The sequence below is a fragment of the Sceloporus occidentalis genome, unplaced genomic scaffold (genome assembly GCF_023333645.1).
Source record: "Sceloporus occidentalis isolate IW3139 unplaced genomic scaffold, rSceOcc1.0.p SCAF_4, whole genome shotgun sequence".
NCBI lineage: Eukaryota > Metazoa > Chordata > Lepidosauria > Squamata > Phrynosomatidae > Sceloporus > Sceloporus occidentalis.
In genome coordinates this window covers 149,200,501-149,223,149 of record NW_028316984.1, presented here as the reverse complement: position 1 = coordinate 149,223,149, position 22,649 = coordinate 149,200,501, and the positions used below count along the sequence as shown (strand labels likewise).

Below are 22,649 nucleotides of genomic sequence, written 5' to 3'. Positions count from 1 at the left end.
CTCCCAGTACAGGAGTGGACAATATCTGTGTGGCTGAGGGCTGTACCTTACTGCTAAATTTACTAGTGCACAAACTAGGCTATGAAGCCAGCAAAATAACCTTCATTTTCTTTTGGGGAAAGAGGGGAAACAGGGAGTTCTAAATTAGGAGGGTCCATGCTTTTGTTTTAAAACAAGGAATGTGCTCTCTGTGAACCTTCTTTTAAAAGGAAATTAAAGTGTGTTCTCATACCACTGGTATAAATCCTGTTGATAGTCTTAATCAGAACAGCTGCAATGAAATAAAGGGATTTGCATAAGTGTAGACTCATAAATGAGCTGCTGATTCACAATGTAGCAGTTGATTGAGTGGGTCTATTGTGATCGCCTATTCTAGCAACTAGATTTATGCTGCCAAAATTTGGTGGTAGAATTAGGATGGCCAATAACATGCTGGTGGTGCATTCATATTGGGGATCTTCCTCCCCCAATAAATTATAAGGGAAGAATCATTGGCAGTTTGGGTTGGATGAATATGAGGTGAGATAACAAAGCAGCTAAACTCCTGCCGACAGAAATCCATAAAGGAATTAGTAGATACTTAAAATAATTTAAGAAAGGACAAGGCTCTAATAACACTGCCTTTTAGGAGAATTGTGGCAAGATTTGTATCTCTTTTATTATTATTATTATTATTATTATTATTATTATTAACCTTTATTTATGAAGCGCTGTAAATTTACACAGCGCTGTACATACAATATTTTTAATTAGACGGTTCCCTGCCCTCGGGCTTACAATCTAAAAAGACATGACACAGAAGGAGAAGGGAGTGGTGGAGGGAAAGGGGATGAGGTCCAGCAGTTCCTCTCTACCTCCGGGGCCTGGACCAAGGCAGATGGACTGGAGGGAGGGCTTGGCTTCATAATGGATAGTTAATCTTCTTCCAGGGAAAATACATACTCTCAAGTAGGATAATACATATACAGTACATAGCAATACAGGAAATGGTTCGATAAACAGGCACCAAAAGAACATCAAATAGTAAGCGACAATTATGCAAAGCCTGGGAAGGCTTCTCTGAACAGGATGGTTTTCAACTCCGTTTTGAAGCTGGTTAAAGAAGTGATGGCTCTTGCTTGTGGGGGAAGAAGGTTCCAGGAGTGAGGGGCAGCAAGTGAAAAGGGGCGAATCCGGGATGGGGCAGAGGAAATCCTGGGCTGAGACAGCAGACCTTGACTACTAGAACGGAGGGCCCTGGTGGGAAAGTGAGGAGAAAGAAGGTCTGATAAGTAAGGAGGGGCCAGTCCATGGAGGGCTTTAAACGTGGACAGCAGGAGCTTACACTGAATGCGGAAAGGGAGGGGGAGCCAGTGAATGGATGCCAACACAGGAGAGATGTGGTCAGAGCGGTGGGTGGAAGTGATAATGCGTGCAGCTGAATGCTGAACAGAGATTAAAGGACGGAGATGAGAAAGAGGAAGCCCAGCCAGGAGGACGTTACAGTAATCAAGTCATGAGATCACTAGGGCATGGACCATGAGCCTTAGCTTGAGAAACAACTGAAGTGTGGTGCTGTTTACACAGAGATGCAGGTCTTATCCTAAAACAGATTTAATGGGATTGATTTTATTTATAAAACTAATTTGTGGCAAACCTGTTTGTACTTCTTTTGAGAAATTAAGGTGTATTAATATTTCATTTTGTTCTGGCTGAATTTGTTTCTATTTTCCAGCATCTGTCTGTAGCATATGGAAACATTCAAGTGGATGCCTCCTTTATGCAAACTCTGTGGAATGTGCATCCCACTTGTTCAGGAAGTAGCGTTGAAGAAGGTTTGTTAAATTATGACTATAACCCTAGTTAAAACTAGACCCCAGATTTGCACTAGAAAACACACACACACACACACACACAAACACACACACACACACCCTCCCTCCCCCAAAGGCATGCTAGATAGGACATAGGGCAGGAAAATTGGGTTAAGGATGAGGGCAAAGGAGAATATGTGGGACTAGCAACAGCCCAGTTGCACTATGGAAGAGATGTGCAATAGACAGTGTTCCCAAACTGGTATGTAAACACTTCCTTTCATTAGTGTGATCATGACAAGAATGGGAGTTGTATGCTTAGTCTCAAAGTTGCTACAAGGTCCCTCTCCAGTCCAAAATAACATTTGGCTGAGCCAGTGGTAATCTTTTCAGCTGTTCATCAGAATGGTTTTGGGAGAGGAAAGCAGAAGAAGAGATATCTCTCCTATCTCCCACTCGCAAATGAATCAGGAAGATATATTCCCCCTGCATCCTTGTTTATGTATGAGAGTGACACGTCCTAGCTATATAAATTCTGGAATTCCTTTGGCTTTTCAGATCAGATTCTTGTTTCAAACATAGGTCCAAAATACACCGCAGAAATAATCCAGTTTGAGACCACTTTAACTGCCCTGGCTCACTGCTAGGAATCCTGGGAACTGTAGTATATTATGACACCAGAGCTTTGTGACAGAGAAGGCTAGACCTCTCACAGAACTACAGTTCCCAAAATTTCCTAGCAATTGGACAGGGCAGTTAAAGTGGTCTCAAACTGGATTATTTCTGCTGTGCGTTTTGGACCATAGTTTCATTCTGCATACTCTTTGAGACCTTGGATTTTTGGGTGGTAGAGTCCCATTGCACTGCCATCATGTCAGAGTGCTCTCCTGAAAGAAAAAAGTCAGGAATGCTTTCAGAGTACTTTGTATTGAGGTGCTTGGTATCTAGAGCTTGGAAAGTTTATATTTAAAAGTAACCAATTCCTGTTACTTTTTACAGTATTACAGTGCTGAAAGATAATATGTATTACTTGTAGCAGGGATAATTAATTTTCTATTGCTTTCTGTTACTTTTTTGAGAGAACAAAACCTTTCTATCCACAAGAAAATGGTGAGGATCCTATAAAATTACTTCTAAAATGCTATTTAAAAAGTAATATTTAACTAAGAGCACTTACTTATTACACCAATAAAATAATTTTGGTTGTATTCATTAGGCCCTAAACAGACGGGTAAAAAGTGTCACCTTTGGCTGATTCAGGGGCAAGGTGTGCAAATGATGCATGGCCTGGATCAGCCAGAAGGTGGGCTGAGGCCAGCTAATGCAGCCCAAAGCTGGCAGTGAGAGAAAACTGCTCCTTGCCAGCAGTCCATTCTGGACCACAACAGCAGTCAGCTTTGGGACCATAGCGTCCAGTCGCCATAATCCCACACTGATCAGGGGGTGATTGGGGATCCAACCTGCTGGTCTGTTTGACCCCATTACATTGCTTTTGAAAGGTTGATATACCTTTGTTGCTCCCAATATTAACTAGTAGAAAGTAACTATGTTAACTGAACTTGTTACTACCAAGCTCTGCTAATGAAACTATGCACTATGTACATGATAATGTTCCATTTCTGTACCCCACACTTCAAAGCCCCTTCTCTGAACTATTTTTTATGTCTGTAGCATATATTTTTGGTGGAACAACTTACTGAGCAGTAGCAAGATGTGTGGGTGGTAGAAAATGGCTTTTGCACTTTACATGTCAACATGTGACATTTAAGTAGCACTTTCAAAATCAGTGAATGCAAACTGAGAGGAATAATGAAAGGGGAAGGAAATGAAGGAAAGTTTCACAGGCGGTATCATTGTTCGGCAACAGAGCTTCAATAGTGTTCTAATTATGAATAGTACAGAGGTTTAACAAGGCATCAGTCACACCGTTCAGGCTAAAGGTTCAAAGAATAACACACCAGTTTCTTTTTATTATAGAACTATAGGCAGGAAGATAGGAGCACGGCAAGGCAAAATAGAATATTTTAGAACAGCCTGTCTTTGGAAAATGTGAAGAACATTATGTGACTTTTTTTCTTTATCACAAATTTCTTGTTGATAAATTTCATTCGACTGGTTCTATTTCAAGAATACAAATCTACCTCTTTTCAACAGTCACCCCTGACTCAACAAATGATGTAGCCATTCCCTGTAAGGCTTTTAATTGCTCTTTTTTGTATCTTTTCTAGCAATATCTATGAGATCCTTTTTGAGATGGAATGATGAGAACTATACATTAGTGTTCCAAATATGTCTGAACTTGTATAAGGGTTGTTACAGTACTGGCAGGTTCAATTTTAATTCCTTTCCTAATAGTCCCTGAAGTGGAATTTGTTATTTTCACAGTTGCAGAACACTGCTTCAGTAATTCATTAAGCTATACACCACAGCCCCAAGATCTCATTCCTGTTTAGTCACCATCTGTTCTATGAGTTTGATGTTCACATTATCATCATTGTCATTGTTGTCATGATCACCATACTTAGCACTTAAATAGCAATGTAGAGTACCTTATGTCAGTAATCCTAATATGTAGTGTACATTATGTCAGTAATCCTTACAACAGCTCCATATAGTAAGTATGCATTAGTGCTGTAGGCTGGACACAAGCTTGAAGTTAAGAGAGAATAGCTGTATTTAGACATCATAAACTATGACTTATAGTGATTATAGTAAAAAGAATTATCTGCAGGGAGCTCTCAGTCGCACCCTCCTCTTCGCATCTTTTCTAGTACAGACATAAAAAGAAGACCAGAAGCTTCCACCGCCCACCCTCCAAGTTTAGTGTTACACATTACACAAATTAATGTGTAAACTATAAATTTTACTTACTCTTAACTGTGGCCTGTTTGGGAAAAATAACCCTCATTTCATAATATTACAAACTGAGCACAATTAAGATTAATTGCAATAAATCAGATTATAACAAAGAAAAAAACAGAAGCAAAACCTTCTGACGGCAGGCAGCACTTGAACTTTGGGCCATTCTCTTAAATGATGATTTATGGCATGGTGATGATTGTTTATGCTGGTTCAGCATAAATGATTGTTTATGATGACATCTTGCTTACATCATTATTGTATGCTTATAGCCAGGGGGAGGTTTGAGCTACTAGTTATATATTTAGATAAACACAGCAGCTTTCAGTTGTTTAAATTCCCAGATAATTATTTGTTTAAAAAATTCAAAATTAACGGGGATAAAACTTCTTTTCCAGGATATCTACTTGGTGGTCATGTATTACGTTTATTTCATGGCCATGACGAGTGTTTGACAATTCCATCGACAGAACACAATGATTCATCACATAAGTAAGTTATGATACGTTGTATAATTTGTTCCCATTTTTAGTTATGCAGTTATGGAATTCCTTCATTTAAAGACATGGAGAGAAACTGCATGCAGTAACACTTCAAGATGCCAAACTTTTTGCACAGCACAGAAACAGAAACAGTGGTTCATGCTCTCATCATAATTGCTCTGCAGTTCAAGATGGATGTGAAAGAAAAGAAATTTGTCACTGACATATGTAGAGCCCACATAAATCATAGTGCAATACAGTTGCCCAACAATAACTTGCATTAAGGAATATGAAAATGTCTCAGATATTTTTTCAGACAAGTAAACTTTTATTTACTCAAGAGTAAATTTTATAGCTTTTTCTAGGAGTCTTTGGGAGTTATTAAGGCTGATGTACAGACAGGCCCTTTGCAGCGCGCCGATGACGTGCTAGGGTTGCTCAGGGGTGGGGCATGCACACGCCCTGCAACCCTAGCATGTCATGGGCGTGCCGCAGCTGCATGGCACCATCCAGATGGGGCATGCAGCGATGATGTGCAAGCAGCACAGCATCCAAATGGGGCTGCGCTGCTGGCACATCATCTCAGCGTAGCTGGTGCTTTGGCATGGCGCTAGTGTGCTGCCAAAAAGGAGCCACTTCCATGCGCTCCTTTCTTGCTGCACAGCAGCGTCATGCAATTTGGTTGTTGTGGCACTGTTGCGAAGCAAAGAGAGGCATCTCTCCAGCACTCTTTTTCGCACTCTGTACTGTGCCTATACTAGGGTTGGTGAAGGATAATTGAACAACTATCAAGATCCACATGTCAATAGAGTGCCCTGTTGCTTGAAAATTTTAACAGCCATTAACAGTTTAGAGGTAACTGAATAAAATGTAGAAGTTCTGCTGTTCTCTGCTTGCTTCACATAGGATTTACCCCCACTAACTGTACATTTTAGTGTATAATCTTAGGCAGTATGTACGTTTAGGATGTATAGTGCTGTGTATTATTATGATACTACTTTTTTGGCCCCTGCATCACACTGTTGACTTATGTTTACTTTGTGATTTACAAAGACCCCTAGATCCTTTTCACATGTACTGCTTGGTGTATGTCCAGGTACATGTACTGCTAGGTGTCACCCATCCTGTGTTTTTTGCTCTTTTACAGGAAGCTATTTTATGATTTTTTATTTTCTGGCCAAGATATAGCACCTTTTTCTTGTTGAAATTCATTCACTGTAATGTTACACACTGATTTTGCTGGAGTCAGAGTTCTGATTTACATAGCAGTGAAACTATTTGTAAAATATTATTTTTATTCATAAAAATATTTACAGGAGGCTATTTTATGAATCAGGAGGAGCAGGTGTCCGTGCCAGATCACTGTGGAGAGTAGAACCACTTCGAATAAGGTATTTTGAGCTTTGTTTTTGGAACAGAACATTTGCTGTTAGTTCCGAGTTTTGGAACAGAAGGCTAAACACTTTCTTTCCATTCAGGAAGAAAAATATTTAATAATAAATAAAATAAGTAACACTACAAGGCTAAAAGGAGATAAATATCCAGATGATCCAAGAAGGAATAGAGTGGGAGAGTACTGATTGTAACAAAAATGGAGGAAGAAGCTCTTCAGGCATATAAGAAAACATGTATTTTTCAATTAACATGTAATTGTACAAAGGCATTGTTGAAATTGGTTGTTGAAGACTGAGCCTGATGAGTTCAACATTTCCCCCCTCATTTTATTTACTTAGTTCTCTTTTATAGCAATCAGTAGATCCTAAAGGTGATTAATTTTGATCATAGTATAAATGTTCTCAGTTTGCCTATATGAACCGAATTCTTAACATTTCCAATCAATTTAAGCTGGAGTGGAAGTAACATACGTTGGGGACAGCCCTTTCGTCTTCGACACATTACAACAGGACAATTTTTGGCTCTGACTGAAGAACTGGGTCTTGTCTTGTTAGACAGAGAAAAAGCTGACACAAAATCAACTTCATTTTGTTTTAGAGCATCAAAGGTAAGTTATTTTTGTATATCAAATCTGAACAAAAATATGAAAATACCTTGTGTAAATATACTTTTATCAAATAGGTACTTCATAAAGAAATAAATTCCAGTTGTCAAAATTCTCAGGGGTGAGATGATGTTAGGAAACAGAATGTGTGTCCAAGGAGAGTATTCAGTATTTCTCATCTGCTTTCTCTTTTTACTATTTAAAATTTGATCCCCATACTACTACTACAGTATGGTAGTAGCTGATGAACATTTGGAGAGAGATATTCTGCCACACTGGATTTGCCCAGTGTGGATTTGTTCACAGTCGCTCAGTTTTTCAAAACTTGTTTCCTTGCAAAAAAATAGTGACCTAAATGCAATTGTTAGTCTTAATTAGAGTAACCTGCTAAATCAATGAAGCGTACAAAAGTGTTGCCTGTCCATTCATTCAGTAGTTCTACGCTATCTGGGATTAACAGTTTGATTTTGGCCATCAGTGATAAAAGCTGACAAAAAAACTGAACTGCAAAATATTACTAATAGGCTTCCATAGTTCTTATTGTTAACTGCCATCATTTCAGGTTTGAGTTATGGCAACCGTATGAATGAGAAACCCCCCCAAACACTATGGAGTTTATCACACGGGGGAGAAAGTGTTATGCTCCTGTGTTTTTTTTCTGTTACCATTGTGATGACCACACAACGTCAGGATGATCGCATTGTCCACAGGTTATCAAAGTGTTATGTTCCCGTCACATTGTATTAATGATTTAAATCATTAATAACATCTCAAAAGCGCAATCTAAATGTTATTGACACAGGTGTGTACTTACAAAGCACTGCGATTGCACAATTGCGCATTTCTGCAAGTGTGGTTTCATTCCCAGCTTGCTATTCAGCAATATTACTTCCTGAACCGCCAGGATATTTCTTCTGCACCTGTGCAGAGACTATGAAAATGGGACCAAAACTCTTCAGGTATGTACACTAAAAGCACTATTCTTCTGTAATTAAAGTGGAACTGCATCATTTTTGGTTTAAGTGTGATCATCTCCCATTATTGTTTCATTGCTATTGCCCAATTGTGCAAACCCGCAATGGTAACAGAAAAAAATTGGGAGCATGACGCTTTCTCCCCTGTGTGATAAACTCCTATGTTATTAGCAACCCTGCTACAGTCTTGCAAACTTGGGGGCTGTGACTTTCTTGACTGACTCTGTCCAATTATAATGTCATCTTCTTCTTTTCATATTGGATAGTTCTAGACATTCATAACACATTGTACACAACTACTAATGGCCATGTACAAGGAGATGCACATCTATCTGGTTAGTTCACTTGCCCTGTCACGTAGACGTATATCCTTACGTCTCAGCTTCGGTACTAATTATGCATACTGATGTTTCTTCTCTTTGTTATTCTGTTTTCTGGATAGAAGTGACATGGCATTTGTGATAAATAATCATACCTTTTCTATTTTACACCCTTACACCAGTCCAGCTTAAAAGTTACATATATTATAAAAGCACACTTTCCATCTATTCAGCTGTCTGATTCTGTTAAGAACTTTCTTCCATCACGACCTCTGCTTTTTAAAAGGGATTTAAAATGTGTTTGCTGAACTACAGTGAAAAACTGATATATTGGCATTCTATGCTGAATACATGGGTTATTCTTTTACTAGTTAATTTTGCTTTATTTGAGACAGACGTTTTAAATCTGTGCGTATGTACAGGGATGCTTTGATTGAGAGTTCCTGCATGGCAGGGGGTTGGACTGGATGGCCCTTGTGGTCTCTTCCAACTCTACGATTCTATGATTCTATGATATGTTTCTTTTCATTGTTAACTTTCATTACAAATACATTTAATTTTACGGTGCATTCTCCATCAGCTTGATATGATTTAATTTCCGTGTGGTCTTGACATCCCCAAAGAGGAAACTAAAACTCAATTTCATTTTGTTTAATTTGACAATGTATCTATTTAGACTTAAATTGACAGTGAATTGTGACAGCTATAATCCACTGAAGTAAAAAAGAGAAATTAACATAATTGAGGTGACATTTATTAAATTTACTTCTTTTGTATTATGTTTTATTTTAAAGATAATTTAATCCCCCCTTTTTTTTCTTAACCACAACTTTAGGTGCTATCCAACAAAGTAGGCATGGGTTTGTTTTTCAGTCATAGGAAGTGCTTGTGTCTCCTTAATTTAAGCAGGGCTTACATATGATGCTTTGTTTTCATGGTTTTTGTGATTCACACATATGGGTTGTTCTGCACTTGTGCAGAGTTGGCGTATTCGACCCTTCTAATGACCTTAGGTATCTTTGACCTCCACAAGTCCAGTTGTAAAGGCTGAATTATGATTTTCAGGACTTTCAGCCAAATAAAACTCTTCTGTCAATAAAGATCTGACTCAGAAGAAGAAGATTATGAATCACTGCCATCTCCATATTCTTTTCAACTACTCTTTTTCCCCCACCCGCACCATGCATCAAAACCGTATGCCACTGAGGATATATAGTCCTATGCAGACCAGGTACTTTGAGTGGCAAGATCTCTAGAATTAAATATTTAAACCCTAATCCCACCAGTATGGACTTGGTTGACAGAAGAGTACAAGTCTAAACTTTCAGCCACAATATGTATTCTCTGGTTGATTTTGCTGGGAAATTATGGAAAATGTCACTTCCCATTGCATTGATCCCTTGGAACACTAAAACTTTCTACATGTTCTTGGAGGAGTGTTGTGCTTGTTCAGTTGTCCAACCAAAAATTCTATCACTATGGAAGCCCCATAGAAAAAGAAAAGGAAAACTTTTGCTGAACAAAGGAGGAGGAAGCTGGATTCCATAGACCAAAAGAGCAACTGTACAGCAGTATTCTTGCAATGAATAGCAAATAATCATGTCTATTTGTGGACCTTCTAGCAAGTGGCAAGTGGTTCTGTGAGAATGTTAGCAAGTTTCTTCTATACTCTGGGATGCAGTTCATCTGGTCCTTCAGATCTGAACTCATTTGGATTAACTAGGAAATTTCTAACTACCAGTATCTCCTTATCAATCTTGATTTGCAATCCATATTCCTTGCCAAGGTGTCTGCATAGAAGCACACAGTCCATCAGGTAGAAAACCTGAAGCAAAATAGATATTGAGCAGCTCTTCCTTTCTGTTGTGATCTGTCAATAGAGCACCCCACCCAGACATGTATATTGGAGTAGGGCAGAGTTCTCACTGAAAACACTTACAGTAGCTCAGCTCTAGAAGTTTCTCACCAGCTCTGTGAAGACCCAGAATAATCCCTATGTGTGAATTTACAGACCATATATACAGGCAAGTAATCTGTCCTTTTTCTCTGGATGTACATTGTAGGACAAAGAGACACAAAGTTCTATTAAAGAACCTTTGCTTTAAAAATCAAATCATGTACTCACAAAACAAAAAATATACCTGTCCACACTGGTAAACTTTGCTGCTAGTATTAATTGGGTTTTTAAAAAATCCAACTTGTTGCAGAAGCAATCAGCATGGGACTGGCAGAGGGTACATCTTCCTGGGCAGTTCCCTATCAGATTTCTATATGTCTTGAAAACCTTTGTTTGCACCTTTTACCTCCTTGGTGCATTTCCTACTTGATTTAGAATTATTTTAGCAAAAATCACAACCCAACTTAATTCCACTAATATTATTCTACATTTTCTTTTTCTGTGACATAAAGGAAAAACTGGAGTCTACTCACAAACGTGATATCGAGGGCATGGGAGTTCCTGAAATAAAGTACGGTGATTCTGTTTGTTTTGTACAGCATGTGGCCAGTAGTTTGTGGCTGACTTACAAAGCACAGGATGCTAAAACAACACGTTTAGGACCAGTGAAAAGAAAGGTAAACAAACAAAATATTTAAATGTCTTGTTTTCTAAGGGACATCCAAACTGGATATGTAAATGTTTAATGATGTCATTATCTGTGAAATTAGTTTTGAGAGAATATTTCCCTTTAAAATGCACTGAATGGGTTCACTACCTTTAATTTGATACAGTGTTCTAGCTGTGAATAGCCTCTGTCCATAGATGCACAAAAGGCTATACCACTAGATGCCCAGCTGAGAGAGTGATACTCTGTTGAATAGCAGGATGCTCCATGCCACTGTTATATGCAGAGGCATTCACACATGGACTTTGGGGAGGTGGCCTCTAATTTGCTTTATTATTTATGCAGTGTTTTTTCATTATGTTTTCTGGAAGTTAATTGAGATGAAGGCAAGATTAATTCCTTTAATTTCAGTTGATTTTATGAGTATGCCTCTGTGTATCACTTTTCACCTATTGGCTTCTTTTTGTTGGAACTTTTTGCAAATGTTTAAGAAATTGCATGTGCACAGTTGAGCCTTGTTAAATATTCTGCAAACAGAAGTTTCATCTCCTTCAGTAATGTAAGTCACTTTTTCAATTGTATATTTGGAACTCTCACTCTTTTTTTTTTAACCAGGGGTATTATATCCTTCAAGTAGTGTCAGAAAGAGGTGGGCAAAACCCCTTTATTTTCACTTCTGAGATGTAACCCAATTACCAAAACAATGGAGCAGTATAACATTCTATATTTGTTTGAATGTGTTTCATGTGAAAGGGAGTTTAAATAAAGATAATAATCATGATGGTGGTGATGATAATGTATTTCTTTTTTAAATGGCTATTTAAAAAATTGGTGAAGAACACATGAATTCAATCCAGAGTATGGATTGTTTGTACAAAATGGGGATGGAGAGAATATTCAAAGAGTCAAAACACCACCACCAACAAAAGAGGCTTCTTAAATGTCAGGTGACCATGATATGCAGAATACTTGTGAAGCCCCTTTTTCATCCCCCCCTCCCAGTCTTTCGATAGATTTGAGGATTATTCCCTCAGAGACCAGATACATTTCCCCCACTGACTCCCACACCATTGGCAGTAGTGGGCAGCAGGATAGTGGGGGTGGGGGTGGGGATTGAGCTTGGAGGATCATCACTAAATGTATTCTGGTAACCAGTGTATGATGATGACGTCATCCTCCAGGACTGCTGGAGCTACTCTGGGAGGTTCAAGAGAATACCTACAGAATAGCCAAATTTGTGTTGTTTTTCTGTTATAATTCAGATAATATAGGCGAGTTACAAACAGCCCTCAAGGGGCCGTTTTCCTGCCGCCGCCATTCACTGCGTAAAGAAGCCCCAGCTGCCAGACCGCAAGGCTTCCTCACGCAGCGAAAAAGGAGCGCCGAAATGGCGCTCCTTTTCGAAATGCGGAAGTGGTGCCATGAGGGGCGGAGCGCGCCCTCGCAGTGTCACTTCCGCCGCGACACATCTGGACTCACAGCGTCCAAGACGTCAAAATGGCAGCGCCCATGTGGATGGGTGCCGCCATTTATGACGCGCTCCACGTGTACTGGGAGGAAGGGCCGTGAGGAAGGTAAGAACCTTCCTAACCCTAATACGGCCCTTCCTAACCCTAGTACGTGCAGAGCGCGTACTTTATGGCGGTTTGTAACCCGCCACTGTCTTACTGAACATTTCAGAAATTGCAGCTGCTATTTGCAAGAAATTGAAAAATCAGATTGCATTCAAATATCATTTTCTTTATGTTCTTAAAAAGGGGGGGAGGACATTCATGTGTGCATGTGATCCTGCTATGTAGCCAGATTTGTTAGCATGGGGTTCACATTTTCATATCTAGCATCAGGCATGTTTTAAGAAGTCACAGTGAAATTTTGAAATTTCAAATGGCAATGGCACATTGGCTAAAAGACATGTGGACAATCTAGATAACACTAAATATAGTCTAAATCATCCTCTCCCAGCCATTTCACATATCCTCTTGCAGTAGGGACTAAGAGAGTCCCATCACAAGAGCAGCTTAAAACCATACCTTCTTCTTATCCCAGGCTGTGTCCTGATTCAACTTTCCTGTCTAACCATCCAAGAGCTGTCTCAGATCCTATCAATGTTTTGTTACTCCAAATTTAAATTCATCAGTCATTTTGGAATCCTATTGTTCTTTCCATGAGAAGACTATCAGATCTTTGTTATTCTTAAAGATTGCACCAAGTAAACAAAACTCTTTTATTCATTCAAACTTCAGTCTCTCAGTAGTTAGTACTGGTATACATAGAAAGGTCCCTGAAGTTACCCAACCTCATACAGGGCTCCTTTTGAGCTAATAATCCTCCCTCTGATACCAAGGAGATACCATCATTGTAGGTAGGGCCCTCAGGTCCTCCCACCTTCTTGGGTAACAGCTTAATAGAAGATTGTGTTCTATCAAACCAGTTTGCTGTGATGTTAAAACAAGGAATAATTTCTGATTTCCAGACTTGATTGTCAGGATCACTCAGGCAACAAATACAAATTTGACTATTCTGGACAGTTGTTACTGTTTTGCATTTTAAAAACTAGATTAGCAAAACTCTTATCACACCTCTATCATATAAAAGTAACATCAATATAAAATTCCTGTGGCAAGGTGTTTAACACTACTGACAAGAATGGGAAAATATTTCTACATTATTTTTTGTCCATTATTTGTAGGTTATATTACATCAGGAAGGACACATGGATGATGGTCTCACATTGCAAAGATGTCAACATGAGGAATCTCAGGCTGCTAGAATCATTCTGAATACAACAAAATTATTTAGTCAATTTATAAGGTATAGTAAACACTCTAACTTTATGGCATTTGGTTTATTTGATTCTGATATATGGATTTGATCTTAATCTTGTTAACTTGGAAAGAAATTCTGTTAATTTACAGTGTATGAAGATTTCTGTTTATCTCTTAATTTGTCCTCAACCCTCCTTTTCAGTTTTTTTCCATCTTATTTGTTTTTGTTTCCCAACATGACAGTGTAATTCTTCCTACAGTAAGTCAACTTAATAAATCTATCCATATGCCCTACTCAACAGTGTATTAAAATTCAAAAGATAACACTAAATATTCTATAGCTAAGAAGATATCTGTTTTAAGCTGAATCATTTTTAAGTTGTACTGACTATTTTTTAAAACAAATTGTCTTTCAATAAATATCTAGTGGAAATAACAGAGCTTCATCTTCCATCACTCTGCCCATTGAAGAGGTACTTCAGACTCTGCAAGACTTGATTACATACTTTCTGCCTCCAGAAGAGGAACTAGAACACGAGGATAAACAAAATAAACTTCGTTCACTTAAGAACAGACAAAATCTATTCAAGGAAGAGGTTAGGAAGGCTTATTTGTGCTTTTATTTGTTCCCTACCCTTATCTGATAGATCACATGAGCCTCTCAAGTTCAATTGAGCCATCTTGCTCTGCATGTTTAGACCACTGATTCTCTAAGTCTGTGTATCTGAATCAAAATTGTTGTATATTACTGTGACAGCTAGCATAGTGTAGTGGTTTGAACATTGGATTATGACTGTGGAAATCAGGGTACGAATCCCTGCTTGGCCATGGATATCCATTGGGTGACCTTGCTTAAGTCACATTCTATCAGTCTTAGAAAAAGGCAAAGACAAAACCCACTCAGAACAAATCTTGCCAAGAAAGCCCTGTGATAGGTTCACCTCAAGGTCCCTGTCAGTCAGAACCAACTTGAAGGCACACAACAACATATATCACTGTATGTATAGCGTTACAGAGGGGCAAATGCAACATGGCTTCTGAGCAATGGCGTTGCTCCCTTTGGTGCATCCAGGGCTGCCTTGCTTGCCTGCCCCCCCCCCCCCCACAGCCAGCCACACACTGCCTGGCTAAATCACTATGGGGCGGGGGGGGGGAGTTCCACTGCCTCCAGAGAACCCATACAGTTTCCAGCACAACTTCTGTACCAGCCTCTGAACGAAATGATCAGATCTTCCAGGACCTTTTTCTTAAAATCAGCTAGGAGCAGCCATGATCTGGATTAGTGCTGTAGCATTAGAGCTGGAATTGGTGTCATGCCATATCCTTCCAGAAGATCCACAAGATACAAAGTCAAGCCAATGAAACAAAGGAACAATGTATTGATTATTGAAGGAGCCAACAGATATTCTATAGTAGTGAACAGGATTTATGTGGCCTCAGCTAGTAGAGAGCTATCACGCCTTAAAACTGTTGGTAGACCAGCTCTCCCAGTCTGAATTCACCCAACCTACCCCAGGGCTACAAAGCTTCCTTAACTTGGTGCTTGCCTTATCCTCCCTTCTGGGCAAGATTAAAGAATCATGACCTAAATCCAACAATCAATTCTACTAGAGGAGAGAGATCCACTGAGTGAGCCAGCATGGTGCAGTGGTTTGAGTGCTGGACTATGACTCTAGAGGCCAGGGTTTGATTCCCAGCTTGGCTATGAAACCCTGTGGATGGCCATGGGTAAATCACACACTCTCAGCCTCAGAGGAAGGCAATGGCAAATTTCCTCTGAGCAAATCTTGCCAAGAAAACCACATGATAGTGTTGCCTTAGGGGTGCCATAAGTCGGAAATAACTTGAAGGCACACAACAACAAAGACCCACTGAATCTAATGTAGACTTAAGCAAGTTCTAATTGGTTTGGTGGTTCTATTCCAGTTGGGATTAATATTTGAATTGAGGCTCATGTTCTGCACATATTACACCCCAATGCCAGACAGTAGTCAAATAGATTATTTTCCGAAGGAAGCATATTATATACAGCATTTTAAAGCTAAAATGTTTCATTTAAAGTGCATTTAAAATAATAATTTTGGTTAAATGTTTAAAACTGTGAAGGAACAAATATATGGACATTAAGGATATTTTTGTTTACTTATGACCTTTTACAGGGGATGCTGGCCCTGGTTTTGAACTGCATTGATCGGTTAAATGTCTACTATAGTACAGCACATTTTACAGGAGTTGGTAGAGAAGAAAATGGTACAGCATGGAAAGAAATTCTGAATCTGCTGTATAAGTTGCTAGGTGAGTTGTACAGCTACATCCTATAAGGTTAAATCAGGGTAGGGTGGTAATTTCTCTGCTTAATAAATAATTTACTCCAGCAAATGAATGAAACTTTAATTGAAACATATTTTCCCAATTCATTTCAATTTTTATATAGGCAGTGTACAAGGTACTGTATTATGTATCAGTTGGATAAACATTCATTCAGCCCAATATGTAAAGCTTGCTTTATTTATTTACTGTGATGCAGAAGCAATAAAATGAAACAATAATATGCACAGCATACAAATAATCATATAAATAGATGGAAATGGGTGAATGGAGAACTGACTTCTCTTTCTTGAATTGTATAGATTGGTCTGTTCCAAATTCCATCCAGAAACAGTCCACTTACTTTCTACATTCCAATTATTCTAATACAGAATTATTATATAATGCAGTTTTGAGGCTAGGGGAAAATCACTTGACTATGATTAATTTTTATGAAACTGATATTGGCCCATGAGGGCTTGAAAACATCTATCTTATTTCCTTTTAAGATTAAGAAATTATTCATGTGTGTATTCAGGATAGAGAATGAAGGGAGACAAAAAAAGTGAAGACTCTTGTACACAGAGTAGAAAGATGCAAGACCATAATGGAGGCACTTTATGCCCTATTTCTAAATGTTATTTTATCATTGACAGCACTGTCACTGTCCACTCATTAAAATTCTATATCAACAAATGTAGTGCTGCTCAAAGTGGTGGTATGGATTGGTGCCAATCCCTGAGCCACTGACTGCATGTTTCTAGGGAAAAAAGAAACAGCTTTAGCCAATGGAAACCAAATGGTATTGGTTCCTGGCAAACTGTTGGTGTGTAGGTGTGGGTGAGTAATTGCAAGTCGTCTACATCAAATAACTTGCAACTAAGCACTGACTTAGGAGGAATTTCCTGACAGCAAGAGCTGTTAGACAGTGGAACACACTCCCTCAGAGTGTTGTGGAGTCTCCTTCTTTGGAGGCTTTGATTGTGAGTTGTGGCAGAGGATTGGACTGGATGACCCTTGTTGTCTCTTCCAACTCTACAATTTGATAATTGTATGATTCTAAGATCTGGAAATGATGGCTTAATGTTATTAAATGATTAGTCTGTGCAAGTATCTTTTGGATCCCACTGGAACTGTGATAATCAGTTATCAATGATACAGTATTACATAGACTATTACCAATTTTGTTATTCAGTTGAATCATGTCAAGTATAAATGGTAAGGTAGTGAATACAGCATGTATTTACTAGAGACGAAACCGAATGCATCTGAGAAAGTATAGTCGCCCCTTCGTTTCCATGGGGGATCCGGTTGCCGATATTCAAGCCCCATTGGCGCACGCCCCATTTTGTCCCCCTCCATTTGCCGCCTGTGAACAGGTGAGGGCAGCAGATTTCAAGTCCATGAAAATGGAGGGGTCTACAAAAGCTCATGCTGCCGATGTCTTTCTTTCAGTTAGTCTCACAGGTGCTACAAGATCTCTCTACGTACTTTTATTTTGACATTATACTAAAATGTCTCTAGTTTGTATTAAGCAATTATCTCAAATCTTTTTTTCAGCTGCTCTCATCCGTGGTAACAGAAATAATTGTGCTCAATTTTCTAATAATCTTGATTGGCTAATTAGTAAATTGGACAGACTAGAATCTTCTTCAGGTGAGATGATTTTTATTTGATATAAATTTGATTAATTGAAATAAGGCTGTTAGTTTTGTTGGCTCAAAGAACAACAATCTCCTCCTCCTCTTCCTCCTCCTCCTCCTCTTCCTCCTCCTCCTCCTCTTCTTCTTCTTCCTGGCCTTGGATGCTTCAATGAGAATCCTGGAACATTTCATGCATTTTTGTGAAATCCATCATTCCTGATCAAGTGTTGCTATGTTTTCAAATAGTAAATAATTTCTTACTGCTTGAGTGTAACTGAGGCCCGATACAGATGGGTACTTTGTGGCATGGCAATACAAAGGTTAGGGACTGCACACCAACCACATGGTCCCTAACCCTAGTATGGAGTGGTGGTATACTAATAGTGGTGTCCTGTGTACATGGGTGCTGCCATTGTGATGTAAACGCCGTGCAGCATCTGCACAGCACCAAACGTTGCTTACGTCGTGAGTGCACCAGTGGTGCACTCACAACATCATTCCGGTGCCATAAAAAGAATCTGTTTTTTCTGGGTTCTTTTTACTTCGGAGTGAAGCTGCACAGTTTGGCGGCTGCACTTTCCTCCGGAGGGAAATAGGCCTCTGGCAGGCTGCCCATTTGGGACAGTCTGTCCCGGGCCTGAGTTGTATCTCTTTCTTGGCTTAACAAGAAACATGAAACTATGTAATAAAATATGTCATTGGCAAACAGCATTTAGAAAAACGTTGCTTAGTTTGAGACATTTATAAGCCAAGTATAAGTTCCATTGGTCAGAATTCTAAAATGTTGTTCTGAGATAGTTTTCAAATCTAGTAACAGTATCTCTATTTGCATAGATTCTGTGTAGTGATGATTTGGAGAATCACATTTCAAATAAGAATGAAGTTAGTAAGAATGGGATAGAGTAGCTGATGAGTGGGACCCATCTATTAAGTTGTCTGCTGCTACAAAAGAAGGCTGAAAATGTGACTTCTTTCTGCTTCACTTTGAAACTGCGTATGCTAATAAGATGATTTAATGTCTTTCTTTGGCAGTGTCCAGTTTTCATTTCTAGGGAAAGCTATCTACCTGAGTCTTCTCAATGCATTATTCTGATCATTTCTTAACAGTATCATGCCACGAAATTATATTACATTAAGGCAGGGATGGTCAGAGGTTAGTGGCTACATTAGATCTCTAGAAATCTTTGAAGGGCTTTACCACCTGCATTAAAAAAAACACCCCATGCCTCCCAATATACTTTAGGGAGCATGGAGGATTTTTGACACCTTTTTAGTCTCTCCCTCTTTCATATAGTCCTAGGAAAGGTCTTTTTCAGAACACAAAGTGACTTACAGTTCACTTCCTGCTCTAAACAAAAACCACTCAGGAGGTGCAAAATGTGGTGACGTTACCTTCCTGAGGACTTTTAAAGGAAATCTGCAGTAAAAAAAAAAAGAAATCTTTTTTCCCAAAAAAAGATTTTGACACCCTGGAGGCCCAGACGCAACAGAAAAGACCTGGGGGTTTGCACAAGATTCAGGGACCACACTTTACACATTCTTACATTAAAGGATGTGGGCTTTGATTACAGAGTGTACCCTTCCCTTACGTGGGGGGATCTGTTGTGGACCTTCCCCCCCACAGAAGGGAAATACCATGTATGGTGGAACCCCATTGAAAACAATGGGGCTTGTGCCTGTGGCGCATGTGCCATTGCCTCTTCTGGCATGTGGCTTTCAGTGTATGCTGAAAGCCATGTATGGTGTGCCTGTGTATGATGAGTGCACACTGTATCACATATTTGTGTTTTTAATGAAAATACTACATAGAAAAAATGAGTCAGTAAATGTTTAGATTGCATACTTAATTAAATATTAAATCACAGGTTTCTGCACGTCTTTATTATGGACTCTCGGAAGCACTAAAAGGACCCATTTTATGAGATACACATTTTATGAATAAAAACTTAGCTTTTCTACAGTGTCTCTTATTCGAACACAACTGATTGATGATACATCAAACTAAAATCAATAATGATCAGAAAATGTGCATTGCTGGTGGCTGCTTTATTTTTATTTGGAAAACTGAAGATGTGAACATTTCATTACTAATGTAGTAATTTAATAGGGAGATTATGGTGACTTTGCTGGCCTTGGATAGAGGCACTGCAAGATGGATATACTTACATTTTACCTCTATTTTATGCCTGGTAATGCCTAAATAACCTAAAGGCAACAGATTCCATCTGACCTTGGAAGTCCTTTTTAGTATGTTGATGGGATACCAACAAATACCAGATGCTGTAAGCTATATTTCAGAGGAAGGAAGTGGGAAAACCACCTCTGAGTATTCCTTACCTAAGAAAACCCTATCAAATTTATGGGGTCGCCATAAATCAACAGGCAACTTGAAGGAATACACACACACACACACACACACACACACACACACACACACACACACACAAGATACATTTTGAAACTCCAGACTTAAAGTGAGAAAATTTTCTTCTGGCACCCCAAAGTCTTTAAAAAACAACTTCATTCTTTATAAGGCACAGATACTAATGAATTAGTAATGACTTTTTTTCCCTTGTGATGTTATTTTTTCAGTTTTTTGAATGAGGTACAGTCTATTCTGTTTCTTAAATGTCAGAATGCTCTCTTTTCCTGTGGCTTTCATACAGGTATTTTAGAAGTGTTACACTGCATCTTGATTGAAAGCCCAGAAGCTTTAAATTTGATAGAAGAAGGACACATCAAATCTATCATCTCATTATTGGATAAGCATGGGCGCAACCATAAGGTATGTTTGGAAAGTTCAAGATATGTCATTAATCTGCAGGAAAAAATGATCATCAATGTGAATGAGTCTTTATATTATCATCTGGTTATTGTATTGAGAAAGGAAGTAAATGCATAATGATGAGAACTAGTTTCTTTACAAACAACAAAGACAAGAGTGAATACTAAGTACAGATTTGTTTCTATATTCATGCTAAATCAAAGTCCTCAGAATTAATTATTTTCCAGTATGAGCACATCCTGTAGTAGTTTTAATTCGTTGCTGACCACTGATGACAAACTGGGAGCTAACTTCAAGAATCGGTTATCCTTCTCTGGAGCGAATCTCCCTTTTCTTTTATAGTAGTTAAGAGGTTCGTTGACACCAGTAGCTAAGGACCTCAAATTCATTTTAAAGGATATCATTTTTTTAAAAGCTTTATTCTCAGGACTTGAAAAACAGGTTTTCCCATCTAAAACTGCATTATTGGAAGCAATTTTTCAAAGAAGGAGCAACCCTGTTTTTTACTGCTCCAGAGACTAGGACACAAAGCAATGCTGCTTTCCAGCTAGTTCTGTTTTTCAGCTATGGTTTTTAGTTCTGTGGTTTTATTGTGTTTTTAATTCTGGAATGTTTTTATGATGTTTATATACTGTTGTCTAAATTGTATAATGTTTTATACCCTTGTTGTAACCTGCTTTGATCTCTTTTGGAAAAGCAGGCTATAAATAAACAGGATGATGATGATGATGATGATGATGATGATGATGATGATGATGATGATGATGAATTCAGACTACAGGAGAAAACATTAGGGACATAACATTAGGAATAACTTCCTGATAGTAAAACCTGTTTGACAGTGGAATATGCTTCCTTAGAGTGTGGTGGAGTCTCCTTTGGAGGTTTTTAAACAGAGACTGGATGACCATCTGTCAGAAGTGCTTTGAATATATATATATATATATATATATATATATATATATATATATATATATATCTGCCTGGCATGGAGTTGGATGGACCTTGTGGTCTCTTCCAACTCTATGATCCTATGATTCCAAGTCACAGACAAAGCTCCATTAATAAACCACTGTTCACAGCTTCATTCTTCTTTCAAGGACTCACAAGATGGCATCCAAAAAGTCTACACAAATGACAACTTTTGGGTGGATTTGAGGATATTGCCTACTTTGCTATGGACCTGTCTGCCTCAGTTTTGATGGAAGAGGCCTCAGTGTCTTTGGTCCTGACTGCTGCTTCTATTGTCATAGAAGGGGACTCCTATGCTATCTCAGCACCAGCACCAATGTCCCTTCAATGTGATCTGTTCATCCTATAACCTCAGTGTAGCCTACCAAAAAGAAGAAAAAGAAAATCATTAAAGATAAGAAAGTTTGTAAAGCCAAGGACATTATTTTACCTGTTTCCTACCATGCTATAGGACATCGTCCTTCATTCTCTAGATATTCACAGGACTTTGGAATTCTGGCTACAAGGAGCTAAACTGATCTGTAAATCTCCTCACCTATTTCTCTGCTATGGTGGCCTAATGAAAGGCTTACCAGTTCCTCTGCAGTGTTTTTCCAAGTGGGTGGTCAATGTTATTTGGCATACTCTTTGGCTAAAAAGCCTCTGCCTGAAACTGTTAGGAGACACTCAGTAAGGACTCTGGCTACCTCGGCTGCTTTGTTGCAGGATGTCTTATTACCAGAACTTGGCAAGGCTGCCATGTTGTCTTACCTATCTAAATTTATCTTTCACTATCATTTGGGCACTAGAACTTTGGTGGATGCTTCATTTGGTTGGGGTGTGCTCTGTTCCATCTTACAGTGATCTGACTTGCCTCCATTGATGAGCTTGCTAGTTATCCATTTGAAGCACAGAGACCACAATGAAGAACAGATAACTGTGGTTCTTTGAGTGGTTATCTGTGCCCTTTCACAATCGGCTTATCTCTCCTCTTCTCAAGTCCTCTGTTTTTGTCTCACTGGATTAAGGAATGGAGGAGAGAAGATGCACTGATGTGACAGAGGATGTATGAAGGGAATATGGTGGAGTTCTTGCCAGGTACGCAGCTCTGCACCATCCTGTTGGTGGCTCTGCACAAATGTAATACCCATTTGTGTTAGGGCACAAATAACACTGGAAGAACCACAGTTACAGATAAGCAGTTATA

The 22,649-nt window shown here is 38.8% G+C and overlaps 1 protein-coding gene across 1 annotated transcript in view; it reads left to right on the top strand.

Annotated features, from left to right (window-relative positions):
• RYR3 (ryanodine receptor 3) overlaps positions 1-22,649 on the top strand; it is a 442,959-nt gene that overhangs the window by 110,799 nt on the left and 309,511 nt on the right. The window contains exons 7-16 of the mRNA XM_089521997.1: positions 1,715-1,814; positions 5,051-5,144; positions 6,451-6,525; positions 6,980-7,136; positions 10,837-11,001; positions 13,681-13,802; positions 14,184-14,352; positions 15,916-16,051; positions 17,624-17,719; positions 20,373-20,491. Of these exons, the coding sequence (XP_089378123.1) occupies positions 1,715-1,814; positions 5,051-5,144; positions 6,451-6,525; positions 6,980-7,136; positions 10,837-11,001; positions 13,681-13,802; positions 14,184-14,352; positions 15,916-16,051; positions 17,624-17,719; positions 20,373-20,491 (1,233 nt within the window). The remainder of the gene's footprint in view (positions 1-1,714; positions 1,815-5,050; positions 5,145-6,450; positions 6,526-6,979; positions 7,137-10,836; positions 11,002-13,680; positions 13,803-14,183; positions 14,353-15,915; positions 16,052-17,623; positions 17,720-20,372; positions 20,492-22,649) is intronic.